Source organism: Equus caballus, chromosome 13 (assembly GCF_041296265.1).
Source record: "Equus caballus isolate H_3958 breed thoroughbred chromosome 13, TB-T2T, whole genome shotgun sequence".
NCBI classification, from domain to species: domain Eukaryota; kingdom Metazoa; phylum Chordata; class Mammalia; order Perissodactyla; family Equidae; genus Equus; species Equus caballus.
In genome coordinates this window covers 47,467,453-47,484,809 of record NC_091696.1, presented here as the reverse complement: position 1 = coordinate 47,484,809, position 17,357 = coordinate 47,467,453, and the positions used below count along the sequence as shown (strand labels likewise).

The following is a 17,357-nucleotide window of genomic DNA, read 5'->3' as shown; positions in this document are numbered from 1 at the left end:
CCTACTGCCTTTTATAAATTAAAATGCATTTTAGTTTTTTCTTTAATAAGTAATCACAGTCATAATGCATGCAACTAATTGAAGTGTGAGCTGGCCCTGGAACTTGTGCTCATTTGCGTTTTCTATGTACATAGGTAAATAATGCCACAGCACGTGTAATGACAAATAAAAAGACTGTCAACCCTTATACAAACGGTAAGTAGAGATTGGCCTTTGACAAGAAACCGTCTCTACTGCTGATAACTCTGAATCTATAAGTACCTTAACAAGGGGATCTGTTTCAACAAGCCATGTGCGCCTCAGCATGGCCCCTGTGTCCTTGTTGCTGACCTGCTACGGTGAACCACCTGAATCAATATGATAATTTTCACAACAAAGGCAAATTTAGTTTTCCGGTTAGGCGCGCGTGCCCTTCTTCCAGTCTCTCCGGAATAACTCCCATTTGGGGTGAGATACCGTCATTATTTGGGGATTGGTTGGGTAATTTAATTTGTTGCTATTATAGTAAGTTAAGGGAGGGCGTTTTTTTTTTATCACCCCCTCCTCATCGATCACTAATCATTTCTGGATAGGCAACTGCAGAATTTGCTTCTGGCTTTGAGTCTTCTCTGGAGTTATTAGGCTTTTGAAGTGGCTTGGAGGGTGCCTCGCGATGAGTTCCATGGTGACGGCAGAATGCATGAGTACGTTATTCGCTCCTCTCTGTGTTGCCTGGTGGTGACCTTTGGGGCCCCGTGAGGATGTTGCTGTGCACTGCAGACCCATTCAGGACAGTGCACTTCTGCACTTACTAACCCAGAACCCATCTCAAAACTCCTCATAATAAGAATTCACAACATATATGATGAGTCATTAAAAATGTTCAGGGGGCTGGCCTGGTGGCGCAGCGGTTAAGTTCACACGTTCCACGTCAGTGACCTGGGGTTTGCCCGTTCGGATCCCAGGTGCAGACATGGCACCGCTTGGCAAGCCATGCTGTGTTAGGCATCCCACATATAAAGTAGAGGAAGATGGGCATGAAAGTTAGCTCAGGGCCAGGCTTCCTCAGCAAAAACAGGAGGACTGACAGTAGTTAGCTCAGGGCTAATCTTCCTCAAAAAAAAAAAAAAAAAAGTTCAAACATTTGGATTCTTTATTCCCTCTCAGGATAAATCTCTCTTAAGATATATGGGGGGAAACCTGCTGATATGCTAATTGCATACGTCATTCTATCAAACATTAGAAAGTCATGCAGTAAGTTAGAATATGTATGCTTAGTGGTGTATGATACCCATTAAAATGAGCAGGATGAACACTATGAAGGGCCCGTAAGGAATAAAAAATTCTAAAATAAAAAATTACATGTAGAGTATGATTTCAACTAAATTATTGTAGTCAGAATGCCAAAATGCTAATGGTTGAGTTGAATTGTCAGACGAAAGATATTTTTTCTTTGTTTCATGGGTTTTTAAAAATAATATAATTTTATTACCATCCTACGGGAAAATGTATGGAATTTTCCATTTTTAACATTTTAATTATGTGTGAAACATGGAAATAGTCATTTTAAAAAGAAAAGAAACATTAAAGAAAAAGCCAAAATACATTTTGAATAACGCCACTGCCAACTTGGTTCCTTCCTCCCAACTCAGAAGATGCCACTATTACAGATTATTACCTATACTTTTATTTTGTATTTTTATGCATATATATGAATATAGTAAGTATATATTTATAGTATTCACAGTACTGTGTACGTGCTTTTTATAAAAATGGTATTGTGGTGTACATGCCATTTTCAATTGGCTTTTGTAAATCAATATTGAGTCCTTTCAATGTTAGTACATATAGACCAAAATCATTCTTTGTAGTGGTTATGTAATATTCCATTAAGGTTGATTCTGACTTTCCACACTGATTGAAATTCAAGGTTTATTTTACTGTTGTAAAAGATAGTATTAGCATTTGGTAGTTCTATTTATGTTTTTCTTCTTTCTTGCGCCAATGGCTACCAATTTGGCCAAGTCGGTTTGTTCTTATTTTTAAAAGGGCCACCGTTAAGCAGAGATGTACCCTCAGTATAATAGGGCTCTAAGTTGAAAGACCAGAAGAATTATTTATTCTGCTGATCCATTTTCCCAGCTCCAGCAACCCAAGACATCTCCTTAAATGGTATAGAAAATTTCCACAACAGACTTTGAATGCCCAGTGCTGAAATGAAGCAAACCTCTGAATTATGTGCCAAGAATCTTTCTACCTGAGTAAAAATGTTAGCTCTGCAACTTGCCAGAGTTAATACATGATGACATCAATCAGACTATTGGGCATTTTCTTTAATTATGAAGTAGCCATCGTGTGTGTGTGTGCACACGCATGTTCTCATGCATATGCATAGGTGCTTGTGTGTGCTGTTTACATGAGAAAAATGAAGCAAGGGAAGTCAAATATTGTTCCTTAAGCCATATGTATGCATATTTATTTTAAAGAAAGAGTTATTGATCAATGTCATACCCAGAGGCTGAAAACTGAACCTGTGGGATTTTTGGACACAATTCAAAGCCCATTCATTAATAGCCAACATTTCTGGAACACTGACTGTATGGCATTATGTTAAGTATTTTATAAATGCAATGGGCCCACGTGAAGTCCTATAAAGATAATATAGTTATCCTTATTTTAAGATGCAAAAGCTGAGGCTAGATGGCATGAAGTAATTGGTGAATTCTTTTCCTTTTATTATGGAGTAACAAGATCTTGTATGAATGCATCACTTCCGCCCCATCATCTTCCAGAACTATACTCCAATGACAATCAGTTACGTGACAAAAAGATTATTAATTATGCAGCCCCAAATTCCTGCCAGATGTTGGCATAAACACCCCACATCCCATTCCAGGTAGCCATGTTTTCTTCCTTTTCAGGAATAAGCCATGTGGGTCTCTCATCCATGCACCTGGAAAAAGAGACACTCAGAGGCTTATCCTGTCTCATGGGCCAAGCATGGTACCCAAGGGTAGATGGACAGTCACAGTGGAACTGACTGGAAGATCAAATGCAAATCCTAATGACGTAAAGACAGTTGGCTTCTACAGAAGACATCACAGAGACTTTTGGTATTCAAAGAAAAGCAGTTCTCGAAGCTTTTCCAATCTTTAATTCATGCGTATCATCACTACAAATAAATTTTCCCATAAATTGCAATATAACATAACTGAAAATATAGGGGGCCCTCTCAGAGCCTTAACAAGAGTGACTCTATTAAAAGGGAATATTATCACCACAGAAAAAGAAAGTGGTATCTATGTGAGATGATGGATACGTTAATTAGCTTGATTGTGGCAAGTATTTTACAAAGTATAGGTATATCAAATCAGCGGGTTGAATACCTTAAATATATACAAATTTCAGTTGTCCACTATAGCTCAATAAAGCTGCGGGAAAACAAAAGAGGATCAGTGAAGTCATATTGAACAAAGAAAATTAAGTGATCAGGGAGATTCGTTCAGTAGCTACCTAATTCACTCTCACAGACCATCGAACTTACGCTTCAGCAAAATCATACATTACTAGAGTCATCAAATTTTGAGGTCGTCCTGCAATGGTGAAATGTAGCTATCAATGCCAGCATCACCTTCATGCGTTCCTTCAATTGTGTTTCCAACCAAAGTTTAAGCAGCTGCAAAGTTTCTAGTAATGAGTAAGATTGGCCCCTAAATGCAATGAGGCACATGGCTAGGAGGCTCTGCAATAGAGGGCCATAGTTAATAACATCATGGAAGATGCAGATTCCATTTCCCAGGACATTTGGATTTGGCTGTAAGAGAAGACTGTAGAATGACGTATAGGGATCTGGAACTCTACCCTTCAGAACACTCTAGAAAGAGGGAATTGGGCTTCTTCTGTATTCCTGATTTTTCCTGAGGACGCCAACCCTCAGAGAGGAGTTGGGCTTTACTGTGCTCATTGGAGATGAAATGTTTGCTCTGCAAAACAAGTTGAGGACCTGATTCTCAAGGATTCCCTGGAGGTTGGAGAAGCATGAGTGTTGGGTAAAGATCTTTTCTTCTCTTAGAGATCGTAGGAAGGATGAAAACTGCACAAAAAGATACAAGACTATATGGAGAGGTGAACTTTGTATCAGCTCTGCCGTACACTGGCTGTTGAACTGCAGACAAGTTTTAGAAACTCTCTACACATCAGTTTTCTCACGTAGGAACTGTAGATATAATGGGACCTATTCCATAGGCTATTGGTAATCATTACTGGAGATAAAGTACACAACAGAATCCCAGGGGTACAAAGTGCCCTAAAAAATTAATTACATACTAATCTCAATAATAAGCAGTCGTTGTGTTCCTTTTTAGGCTGTAGATAGTAAGTTGAATTGCCCGATGGACCTACTAGTTTAAGGATCAAATATTCAAATGCCAACAGGGCAGGTAAAAATAAATAAGCAAAGAGAGAGGGTCTGAAAAACTCACCATCTTTTTAGAGTGTCTTTCATTTTCATACTGAGAAAAGCAAAATATTTCTCTATTAGAAGAAAAAACAGCCCAGGGCAACAATCAAAGATGGCTGACATTTGGCCTCCAAGCCAGGTGTACGTTAGGGAGCAGGGGTGTCTATGACTAACTGGGGAGTTAAGTGGGGTGGTCCCTGTTCACCCCCAGCAAATTGGTCTATGGAGAAGTCTTAACCTAAAGTTGCCATTTCTACTAATGCTTCAAAAGAAACAGAAATCCTGTGTTTTAGATGAAATCTAAATGTTGGCAGTGAATACATGTTGCAAAAAAAAAAGAAAAAAATTACTGAGTGAACCAAACAAAATACATCTGTGCACAATGTGCACTTTTCATTTTGGGCATTGCCTCCTGCACCATTTCAGCCATCAGGTCTCGGGCATCTTTAGAACATGCCTTTAGAAAGCATTGGTGTGCAGTTTTGGGAACCCCTGTGGTGTCTTTAAGGGTACTTTCTTGAATGTGCTTCTTTGCTACCCAACCCGGCAAAGCCCTAGAGAAGATGAGAGCAGATTTTTTGTGTGCACATTTAAACTTGCCTTTTAACATCAAATACAGCCATAGTTAACACTGGGGATCTTGGCCAGCATTTTTCTAAAGAAGGCTGGCAGATGACCTTTGAGAAGCTAAATTTGAGGAGAGCTCTGATTTGCATGCAGCCCCTCAAGGCCCAGCCACAGAGGGGTTTCTCTAAACTGCTCATGTGTCTGATATGGAGCAAGACCCCCATGTGTCTGGTCTCTGCTCCATTGCCTTGTTGTATGGAGGGCCCTGGGAGGTTAGGAGTGGTGGGTTTTATCAGCTGTTCTCCTTTTGTCGTAAGCCTCATTGTTCAGTTTAATGTCCTTGATCAAAATCTCTGAATTTGCAAGGCCTGGGGACATACACAGACTGCCTGAGAAATTAAAACTGGGATCATTTGGTCTGTCTTCCAGACAGTGCAGGCTCATGTCTCCAGCAGAGTTATTTATCCCAAGGGTCTCTTCCAGGTACTAGAAGGAGTCACAGGGACTAGGGGGCTATTTGCATGTGATTTGCATATATTTACATAAGCCTGCATGAGTTCTCTAAGTCTGAGTGGAGGTGATTTTCAAGGGCTGGATTCTCATCGTCTTCCCCTTGAAGACAGTCATCTCTTAAAGGGTCCTTTATTAGATGTATATCAGGAAGCAGGTCATTGGAGGGTGGAAGTAGAAAGAATCCTAGCCAAAGGGGAATGAGTCCATTAGAAAAAGCTCTCTATTCCTTCAGTTCCTTTAGAACAAAACTAAGTAAAGATTTATGGAGCTCCAACTATCTGCCAAATGCAGTTTTAGATGCTGGAAATTTACATCAGACGGCAGTCCTGCTGACTTTACCATTAATTTTAATGAAGGAGTATGGTTATAAAAAAATTAAGAACAAAGAAAGAAAGAAAAAGAGATAAACCCAGGTAGTGTTCACAGCTATGCAGAAAAGAAAAATAAGAGTTGAATCAGGGAGTAACTCTAAAGAGTAGGGTGAGTGGTGTTAAGTAGCCTGTGCTGGTAAGACATTGGAGACCTAAATATCATCAGGTCAACTTTGTCAAGAACTGGGGAGAGTTCTCCAAGTAGAAGGAACAGCAGTGAGTACAATCTAGAATGATCTAGAATGATCTTGGGTGGTTTCATAAAGATTAAAAAGGCCTGTGTCATTGTGGTTTGAAGAGAAGGGAACAGTGGTACAAAATAAGTGGACAGAGGTTAGCTCATGTGAGCTTTTAGGCCAAGGTAAAGAATTTGTGTTCTTCTAAGTTAAGAAAGAAGCTGTTGAATTCTGAGTAGCAGAATGAGATAGGTGACTTAGTTTTTAAAAATTGATTTGGCCACTATGAATAGAAAGGATGAAGCAAGGGAGGATGGAAGGGAGAAGGAGTAAGAGGAGATGGTGAGAGTTAGGACATTGTTGCTGTAGACTTGTTCAGGAAAGAAACAGAAGTGTCTTGGCCTGGGACAGTGGCAATGGAGAGGGAGAGAAGTAGAGAGAGTGGAAACATCTTTTCAAAGTCTAAACAATAGGATTTTCTAATAGATGGTACATGGGATATGAGGGTAAGGGAAGAATCAGGGAATTATTGATGAAGAATTTTGTTTGGAGGAACCAAGTGGATGGAGATGCCATTTGCTGAAGAGGAAGACATGGTGAGGAAGAGTCTTCAGGAGAGGAAGGAGATGAGAATTTGGGTTCAGAAAGGCCTTTGTTTTCCCTACAGTAGGAGTAGAGCCGTCTTGTTTAGGAGAAAGCACTAGTGATGAGGAGAAGGGGAAAATTTCCCCTAATGTTCCCATGATGACCTGAGCAGTCTTGTTTCATTTTGCTGCTGACAGATTCCCAGTTGGTCTCTTATAGAGACCTTATCAATTACCTCTCTCAATGAATACTTGCAGACATGAGATGACACAGATCTCCTGATCAGGGAGAGTATCACTTGATTTCTATTATTTTTGTGTTGAATGAAAGTTTTCCATAAGTAGACTTAGTAAACTGGTAGATAACTGGTAGATAGGTAGATAGTGGCATTAAGTAGCCTGCCCTGGAAGACTTTGGAGGCCAACATAACATCAGGTCAACTTTGTCAAGAGCTGATCAATCAATGGGTCTATTGATAGAAAATAGATGATAGAGGGAAAGAGAGAGACAGAGATAACAGATAGATACATCAATAGATAGATGATAGAGATAGATAGATAATAGATAGTGGCACTAAGTATCCTGCCCTGGAAGACTATGGAGACCTAAATAATATCAGATAAACTTTTTCAAGAGCTGATCAATCAATTGACAGATAAATAGATGATAAATGATATAGAGAGGAAGAGAGAGAGATGATAGCGAGCTGGCTAGCTAGCAAGATGATAGAGATAGATAGATGAAATATAGATAGATGGATGATAAGTGATAAAGATAGATGGATAGATAGATCAGATAGATAGATAGATAGGTAGATAGATGGATAGATACATAGACAGATAGATGGATGATAGATGGATAGAGAGATAGATATGTTTCTTGGCCCAAGTAAATAAGGAAGATAAAGACAGATGAGAGATAAATGATTTAGACATTCTTAGATACCTCTTGGGAGTCTGTTTCTTTGAGAAAATGAAAGACCATTGGCATAACTTATGATCTTTAAGAGTTACATCAAAATTAATCAATGGGTCCACATTCAGTGAATGGTGTGTCTCAGCCCTGAGAGCAAAAAGAATTATTTAAGGGTGCTAATGAAAATGAATACAATAAACAAAACCTTACTTGAGTAGTACCAAACTGGCTGCGTCCACCACCAGTAAAAGGTAGGGGCATAAGCAGGGTGTAAGATGGGGAACAGAGGGAAGAAGAGGAGGAATAATAAATTAATAACTTAATTATTAATTTAATATGAGTCCTTATAGATTTCTTTCACAAACTCTAGATTTCTGTGAAGGAGTAGAAAGGGAACATTAAAGATGTCCAGATAACCCTGAAGCTTTATTTTCAACTAGTTTGCTCTTCTTTCTCTTAGGCTCCAAATGACTTGAAAATGGACATTAGTTCCCATGTCCTCAGGAATTGAGTATTTTCTTTTTTAGGAAGCAGTGGAATTTCAATTGGTCAAATTGAAGTCATTTTCCACATTCATAAAACATATATTTTGAAACGTCTGGGGTAACTTTTATTTTTATATCACTATAGAAATTCCTATAAGACAAGATGTGGTTAATATATAAGAGGGCAAGGTGTCAGTATGAAGTTTCAGAAACCATTGGGACAATGGGTCTCAGAATTTCATCTTTTTCTGTATGTCTAAAATGGGGCCCAGGAGTTTCCATCAATAAGCTTTCCAAGTAATCCAAGGATAACCCCATGAAAAACCCTAACCTAAGGTCATCACGGGGGCTGTAATCTGCCTAGTATAGTCAAGTTGGACCTGAAAATTCTCAGAAACAAGACATTCTAGAACGTTCTAGAAAGTTCTTAAGTCCATCCAGAGGCAGCACACTCGTCTTACTCTGTCTTTTAGGAATCCTGTAATGGATGTTTTCATAAAGACTTACCAGCAGGAGCAGGAAATGATCACCAAACCCTAAAACGTGATCATTCTTCAGAGATTGTTCGCTAAATAAGGCCAATGAGTCTCTAATGTGGCTAGCTTCTCAATTTGCAAATATTCTTGTATACTCTTTTCTTGAGTAAAAGTTTCTCATGAGCCAGGATTCGTTATATAGGAAATGTTCCATCCAGAACATTTGGAAAATTACAAGATTCTGTTAATTTTATATACAGGTTATTTGAAAGTTACCTTAGATATTGTGCATTGATTAAGAATTTTTATGGTTCCTGAATGCACTGCAATGTATTCCACACTTAATCTCTAGTGGATAAATGTCATTTACTTTGGGATTTAAGAAGCACTTCAGAATTCTATAGAGTCTCTGCGTCATAATTAGGAATGACAATTATCGAAATATGTTGCTGCGAAGAATTCTGCTTATGCAAGCTTTCAAATTTTTGTGAACTTAATGCCAAGGGACATGTGATAGATTATCTAGCAGTGATACATGAAAGAAGACAAAAAGTTGAAATTATTATAGGGACTCTAGAAAATATTGATATGGTAAAAAATTAATTACCACATCGTTTTCAAAAGGTTCACCTAGAGCTGGTCAGTAATTTCCATATCATTAATTTGTATTGGTAAAATAGCAAAGGAGAGCATGAGTCTATTTTCCTATGTGTAGTTTCCAAATAATTTTTATGCATACCCAAAGTATATATCCTCTAAATTTTAAAATTAAAAAAACACCAATCCATTTGATTTGTAGTTAATTTGCAATAGGTTGTTCCATCAATTATGATAATGACATTTTTGTCTATTTGTTTTAAGGCTGGAAATTGAATCCAGTTGTGGGTGCAGTCTACAGTCCTGAATTCTATGCAGGTAAAGAGTTTTTCTTTGCATGACTCCTTTTGGTCTTCTCTAAATGTGCTTTGCCTGCCAATAAAGAACAGGTTTCATAAAATAATCTGAACCAAGTAAATCCTTATCCCAAGAAGTTATGAATGATTTTTTTTTGGCAAAACCAAAAGTGTTTAAAACCCTTTGAAAAATAAAGGGGAATCATGTAAGTTACGTTGTGGAGTAAGTGTGGAGCCACTGCTCCTTGTGACCTTGCACAATGATTTTGCCTCAAAAAAGCATGGAGACTGTTCAAGAGCATATTGAAGAAATGTAGAGCTGTTCACGCCCATTTTGTTTCAATATGCCTGGATGTGCTTTTTTAGCCATACATTTACATTTGGGGTTGCATTTTTTTTTTTACCCTGGCAAAGCAGAGAGTTAGCTCACTTATTCCAATAATGTGGCGGTGAGTTGAAATTGCCAAGAGAAGGATTATTTGGAAAACTAGAAAAAACTAAATTGTCTTTCTTTCTCCATTAATCAGTTTCCCTTAGCAATTCCATTTCTCTCTGCTTTGCCTTCAAGAATGTGTCTCTTTCCTCATCCTTTCCCTGCTACCCACCAACTCACCACCCAGTTGGGAAATCCACTCTCCTAGAAAACATAGTCATCAATTTTGGAAAGAGAGTAACCCAGAAGCAACAGTGGCTGAGATTTTTGCTTGGCTTGGCCTGTCGCTTCTGCCTGTTGTCTCCTTGTGCGTTAACAAGGCTGCATGACTCACCCGAGAACCTTAGTAGATTTGTCACATGGATATTGAAAGAAAGACTTTCTTTGATGTGGCCCTAGCTTTCTAATAAGGAGAAGTACGTGACCAATTGGTCTAGATCCACTCATTTCGTGATCTCTTGATGGTAAATCACACACCTCATTTTGTCCCTTCTGTCTTCCTTCTGTTATTTTCCTGGAACTAAGCATCAATTTTAGGAGATGACAAAGGGACATAGGAAGCTTACACAGCTACTACAGCACAGTAACCAACTTGACTAAAAAAAACAATTAGTAAATTTAGGAAGGCCCAATATGGTAGCTGAGTTCTGATTTTAGGTAGTTAGTATGTGCAGTCTCCTGCTGCATGAACTTTGCCACAAGCCTGGATTACGTCTAGGGACTTATGACTGTGACGGAGCTGTGTTCATTCTCATGAGGGGAAAGAAACTTAGATATAAGACTTTCTATGACTATACAGTGAAACCCACCCCCTGAGAGGACGCATAGTGGAGTGAGAATGTGGACACTGCACTCCGACAGCCCAGGTTCGAATCCTGGCTTCCCTCCTTGCCAGCTGTGTGACTCTAGGCAAGTTACTTAACCTCTCTGTGCCTTAGTGTCTTCATCTGTTAAACGGGAGATGATAGTAGTAACAAACTCACGGGTGTTTATTAGAATTAAATGGGTTAATATAGGAGGAGTGTTTGGTACATAGCCAGCACCATATAAACGTTGGGCAAATAAAAATAAATAAGTTAAGGTTCCACCTCTTGGACATAAAGGGAAAAGTAACCAAGAGCTGATTCTGTTGAATTCTGAGTCCACCACTAGACTAAGAGATTCTTTTCTTAATTCATAAGGGGACCAGTGTTTTCTTTCACAGCATGTCCATTTAGGGGAAGTTAATTTCTGGGATCAGGGGTAAGGCATTCTGTTCAGGGAGCACAGATATTGCTGGGGTGCATCCTTGCCCAAACCTTCAAAGACGTGAAAAACCTGAAAAGGGCATAGAGAAAGTTGGACAGCAGCTTCCGTGCATCTGTAGGCGCTGCCTGGTGAAATCAAGTGGGTGGAACGAAGAGGTGGCAGGTTCCCCGTAGGCGTGTGTGCACACACATGTGTGCATGTTTTTTCCCCAAAATAACAGTATCAAGAGCAAGAAGCAAGGAGCTATCCAATGAGGATGGAGGGTATCAATGTGTGAATTGTGATGGAGAGAAAAGTGCATGTTTCTGGTCCCATGCAAGGTGGTTGCTGGTCATCTTTGGCTCAAGCAACCGAGAAAACACCAAATATCTCCTTTACATGTGATTTCAAACCTATATGCATATCTGTGGGTGTTTAAGAGGACGTCAGGACTGAAGAAAGAATTCATTCTGACTTTTACATACTAGAATAAATCAATCTGCATAACTTTGAGAACATTATAGCAGCCAGTCAAATTAGCCCTGAGCCCAGTGGCGGAAGTTAGACGATTGGACCAGAAGGGAAAGAATAAGTCGTAAGAAGGGTTCATATTAACTGAGTACTGCCTATGGTTAGGCACTGTTCTACGTGCTTTACCTAAATTAATATAGCTAAACCCTCATGGCAGTTTTCCAAATGAGAAAACAAAGGTTCAAAGAGTTTGCATCACAGGACTAAGATTTCACAGCTGGGAAGAAGCTGGCTAGAATTTGAAATCCAGAACCTGGTATGCATCCTCAACCAGGTTATACTGCTTTATTTTTCATGAATCTTAAAAGTCGTAATTCTTATTGACTACCCCTATAATATTAGATCATGCTTCTGCTCTATGTCCAAACCAGTCGAATAAAGGAAGAGAAGATAATCATTCTAGGTTATTCCAGCCACCACCACCACCACCATATTCAGATGTATGAAGTGGTGGTTGTGTGAGGGGAAGCTTTAAGGAGTCTGGACAACCAAATAATGATTTCTATGAGCTGCTCCAATAGACTGAAATCTAAAAATAATGGGGCGTGGATAAGGCAGTGTTCCTTGAGAAATCTGAATATTTGTGTATTGTGTTACCAAATCTAGGCTATCCTTAATAATCAGAAGCTTTGCTCTTTTTGCCTTCATAGGTGTGTATGTAGGTAGACAGAGTTTATGATATTCAGAAATGTGGGGAAATATCACTGCAAATTCAATGCTCCAGAATAATTCCTTTGAAATATTTGAAGACCTACAAATGCTGGGAATCCAGCTAGCTTAAATTGACAGTTTCAGGCACCTGTATTTTTGCAATGCATATATCCAAAATGTAGACGTTGAACGCATTCATTCCCATATCCAGGTATAATTATTAATGTCATCCCTTTAAATATCCATGACTAAGAATTTAGGGGGCATTTTAAATTTCCCCAACTATAAAATATAGTCTGGATTTATCTTGCAATTTCAAATGTGCCTCAAAGCTGAAATGAAGACCTTGTCATTGATTTGCTTTGGATATTTAGCAAGCCAGCCCTGTATCTGCCTGAGATAGAAAGCCAGACTTACTTGTCATTTCTGTATATAAGATTTTGTGTTAATGACAAATATCATAATATTCCCATAGTATAATTATTGATTTTCTGAAGCTTATGCAGAATGAGCAACCCGGCCTCCAATTGTCTCCCAGAATGGGGCATGAAAAGTTCACATATTTTGTAAATTAAAATCAATATTTTCAATCTCTCCTAAAGGTAATTTTCCTAATTTAGTGGACTTTTCCCTAACATTTATTTTCTCTTTTAATTATAAAATGGCAGGTTATTGATTTTCGTATGTAACCTCTTGACGCCCTGAGTGCGTTTTTATTGCTCACAGAGGGTGGGGGAGGGGAGAGCAGTCGCACCTCTTAATGAGGATCTTTAATTACTAGCTGAACAGTATTAATTTGCTTTGATAAATTATGACATGCACTTTCCCTCGCTCGCACATTCCAGGGGAAGCATTTAGAAAGCTGTCGGGGAAGGTCTTTCATTCTGGGTGGGTTTTCTGAACTCTTATCAAGTCGTACCTAGAAGAACTCTTTTAAATGCTTATCCAAGGCCAGTCTCCAGAAGCAGACATACATAAATCAGCATATCCCATGAACATATATAAATCTTTTCCAAAGACAAGCGTCTGTTTGCCTATAAAGCTAAACAGCATTGATTATTTTTCCTAAGCCTAATCATCTTCAGACTTCTTGAGGCTTATTCTCAAGACAAATGATTGATATGTCAATAAAAAGCAAAAAAAAAAAAGTCCAGGTGGGTCTCAAAGACAGTGCTTAGCCAGCATCTATGGCCATTCCATTTTAAAGTTTAAATAAAATTAAAGGCACCTAATAGAAGTAGACTATTTGCAAATATTTTCAAGTAGCATGCTTCAAGTTATTCAGTGTAATTAGAAATAGTGTTTCTAAGAATCTTGACAAAGAGACCTCAAAGGGGATTCTTACAGTTTTCCCATCATTGTGAGAAATCCCCTCTGCCATCTAATAAAAAGATTTTTAAAAATGGTGTGTTTTAGAGATAATCAAGATATCTAGCCAACGAAACTGTTGATTGAAAGCACCTTTAATATTCCTAAATAAGTAAAACAAAATAAAAATAAATAACACAAGGTTATACAAAGATGTCGACATGGTACTGACAAATAGCGAATTCATCCGTTTCTCAATTGCCAGCCAGATCACTGCACGGCTCACCCACACTGTATATCATATCTGCCAACTCATTTCTGTGATTAAATATTCCATCAGTGGGGCTATAAGGCGGCAAAGCTTAACAAGATTCATAAGATGCACCACTTGAACACACATAACTCACTTCCGTGGATGGAGAGCACTCGCCTGCAGAGGAAAATTGGAATTGAGTTAAATTACTCCACAAGTCGCGATCAATAGGCAAGGGAAAAAGATCTTCCAATGCAATGCCAATCGAAGACATAGTTAGGTCCTGATGGCAAGAAACACAATTAAAGGAAAAAATAGAGAGATGCAGAGTAAATCAACTTGAAAACCTTGAAGATGGTGATGAGCAATAGTCTTGGTGACACTATTATGATTAGCGGAGATTTTTTAGTGGGAAGAAGAGGGCCCTGAATGGATACTTCTCTTGGAAAAACAGTTTCTGGTCTCGAGAGGGGAGAAAAAAATGACAAGAACTAGAAGAAGGGCGTACCTGGCTGCAAAGTCATATTTGAAAGGTGGTCAGGTCTTGAAACTAGATTATCCTGGGGTTAGAGGGAGGATCAGATAAGATAATGAGTATAAAAGAACTTTATAGACAGTACAGTAAAATAAAAATATAAGAGATTAGTGTGATCACTGAAGTCACCTCGATTGATGATGTCCACATTGGGAAAAACCTGGGCACGGACCACATGACTTGATGCCAGGCTAGGAGATGGGAAAGTGGATTGGGATCTCAATATAAAGTTTAAAAATGAAGAGGATGGATGTAGCATTCTGTGATTGCTTATCTCGAAAGGGCAGCTGTATTTGACCTTGGATTACCCGTACAAAGGTATTGGTTTTCTCTGGGCTTTTGGCCACTGTGAACCATGATTCATTTAAGAATTGGGTCAAAAGAAGGTAGATGTCCACCTCCCTCCCAGGTGCTCCCCCCTTCACTTCATTGAATCCATTACAGTCAAGAGAATGACCTTTAACCACACTTTTCGATGGACTTCTTTCCAATTCCCTTCCTGCTATTTGGATACAATAGCATCCGAAAAAAAAGTAAGATTGTCCAGAACCTGTGATAACAGGTCCCTGACCCAAGCTGCTTTTCTTTTATTGGTCACAGTCCTGAACTTTGGATTGGGCTTATCTTGATCTGCCAACACACTGGGTACAAAACATGCCCCGTTTGGGGTGACTACCTTAGCATCCTGAAAGAGTGTCATGTGGGTTTGAAAGGTACCTGCTACCACCCTGAGCCCCTCAAAGCAGCAAATATCCAGATGCTGTTATGGCTCTAACATTTCCCATAACCACCCAGAGGACCAGCCTGCCCTAGACTCAGAGTCATGGCAGGAAGGAGCCACTACTTATGAGCAATGACCTTTGGCTCAGCGATGTTTTGTATAATTTACATATCTGCCAGATTCCAATGCAGTGCACTTCAGTGAACTGGAACAGAAGAGTCCAGATTTAGGTCCCCAAGCAAAGGATTTATAGCCTGGAAATGTTCCACTTCAAAGAGTTTATCTCGTACATCTGTTTACCTTTCCTTCCCTTTTGCTTGCAATTCACTTTCCCTCTCTCCTCTCCTCCCCCCTCCCCTTCTGTCTTATCAGATTTTGTTCCATCTCTGCCCACATTTGGCCTTAATTTTTGTCTGCATCCTTCCCTGTCCCGCAGAGGGAATGCAGCTCGGCTTTGATGGAGCCTGTGGGGGGTTTTCCTCTTCAAATAGGATCAGAACTTGCTTATATGCTGAAAACTGCATTTCCTACATAAATTAGTCCTCATTCCATTGCATGGAAAGGCTATCAAGGAGAGCTCCCTGAAAAGCAAGGAGTTTCAGAATGGTCCTTGTAGGAGAAGCCCCACCTCTAGGCTGTGGGAGGAAGATGAGGTTTGAATAACTGGCTCTGGATAAATTTCACAGAGAAAGTTCTAGGCTGACATCATCAATATACTGAGCGACTCAGAACATCAGCAACAAGAAGCCAACCTGGGGCGCTTGTTCTGTGCCATGCACTGGCCTAGTCCGTTTGCATCTCCTTGAATCCTCATAACAATGTTAGAGCACTACCTTTGTTACAGAAATTATGAAACCAAGCCTTCGTGGAGAGTTTGTCTCATTCCCTAAATCACAGAGCAAGTATGTGAAAAGTCTGTTTATTATATAAAGGTCTTTTTTCTAACCTCAAAGCCCATATTTCTCATCACCTTGCTTGCAGCTTCCTCAGTAGGAATAGACGTAGGAATAGATGAGGGCACTCCCTTGATGTCTTCTATTCATCAAGTCATAGAATATAATGATAATTAATTGAAATATCTTTGCATTTAATATTACCTGCTGCATGCCAAACTCCATGATGGGATCTTCCCATTTGTTTACAGAAATCGCAACTTTGGAAGATGGATCATTTTCTTCATTTTGCAGATAAACTAGAAATCCAGTGAAATTAAGCTGCCCAAAGTTGCTGACTTCCACAGTTAAAGAGCTAGGCCCAAACCCAGATGTGTGTGATTCTAGAGCCAGAGCCTTTTTACTACGACCGGGTTACCTCCCACACATGCTTTAGTTAATCTGATATCTTGGATTTACGCTTCTTAACTGGGAGTGATTTGCCCCCCAGGGGAATTAGGCAATTTCTGGAGACATTTTTCATTGTTCTATCTAGAAGGAGGAGTGTTCATTACTGGCATCTAGTGGGCGGAGGCCGAGGATGCTGCAAAACATCCTCCAATGCTCAGGACAGCCCCAACCACAAAGAATGATCTGGCCTAAAATGTTGATAGTGCTGAGGTTGAGAAACCCTGTTCTATAGAAGCGCATTAGTGAAGATGTGACCTATGTACCCAATATCTTAATTCTCATGCTCTACGAATTGCTACCGCTAAAGATGTATGAGCAGCTGTAGTGATCAATGCAATCAAAGAATGTAAAGTGAGAAACCCACCCAAATGGTTCCCCTTCTGGGCATTAGTTTGTGATTTTGGGTTCCAGAAGGGAAAAGCTTAAAGTCTGATTTGATGCTGCAGAGCTGTGTCAGGGGTCCCCAAAACCACTCTCAGGCTATGTGATTGGCCAGAAATATTCACAGGACTCAGAAAGGCTATTATATTCACAGTTTCCGTTTATTACAGCAAAAGGATACAGATTAAATATCAGCAGAGGGAAAAAGCACATGGGATGAAGTCGGAAGAAACCAGGCAGAAGCTTCTGGTTGTGCTTTCTCACTGGAGATGTGCTTAATTATCCCAGCAATGGGGTGTGACAACACGTACAAAGGGTTGTCAGTCAGGGAAGCTCATCTGAGCTTTGGTGTCCAGGGTTTTTACTGGGAGTCAGTCACACAGACTTGGAGCATCCATGTGACTGACTTCAACTACTCAAACTTTAGCCCAAAGAGCCAAAATAAGCATTCACCGTGAATCACTTTCCTACCATAAACTATCTTATCAAACTGGGGCTGTGTGGACCGAGACCTTGGGCATCCCAAAAGAGTCTTAGCAGGTAGAGTATTCCAAG

At 39.5% G+C, this 17,357-nt stretch overlaps 1 protein-coding gene across 50 annotated transcripts in view; it reads left to right on the top strand.

Annotated features, from left to right (window-relative positions):
- The window catches only part of RBFOX1 (RNA binding fox-1 homolog 1), a 1,973,933-nt gene that overhangs the window by 1,860,585 nt on the left and 95,991 nt on the right, over positions 1-17,357 (top strand). For all 50 annotated transcript variants that reach the window (XM_070231066.1, XM_070231091.1, XM_070231079.1 and 47 more), the window contains 2 exons: positions 135-195; positions 9,388-9,441. In XM_070231066.1, coding sequence (XP_070087167.1) covers positions 135-195; positions 9,388-9,441 — 115 coding nt within the window. The remainder of the gene's footprint in view (positions 1-134; positions 196-9,387; positions 9,442-17,357) is intronic.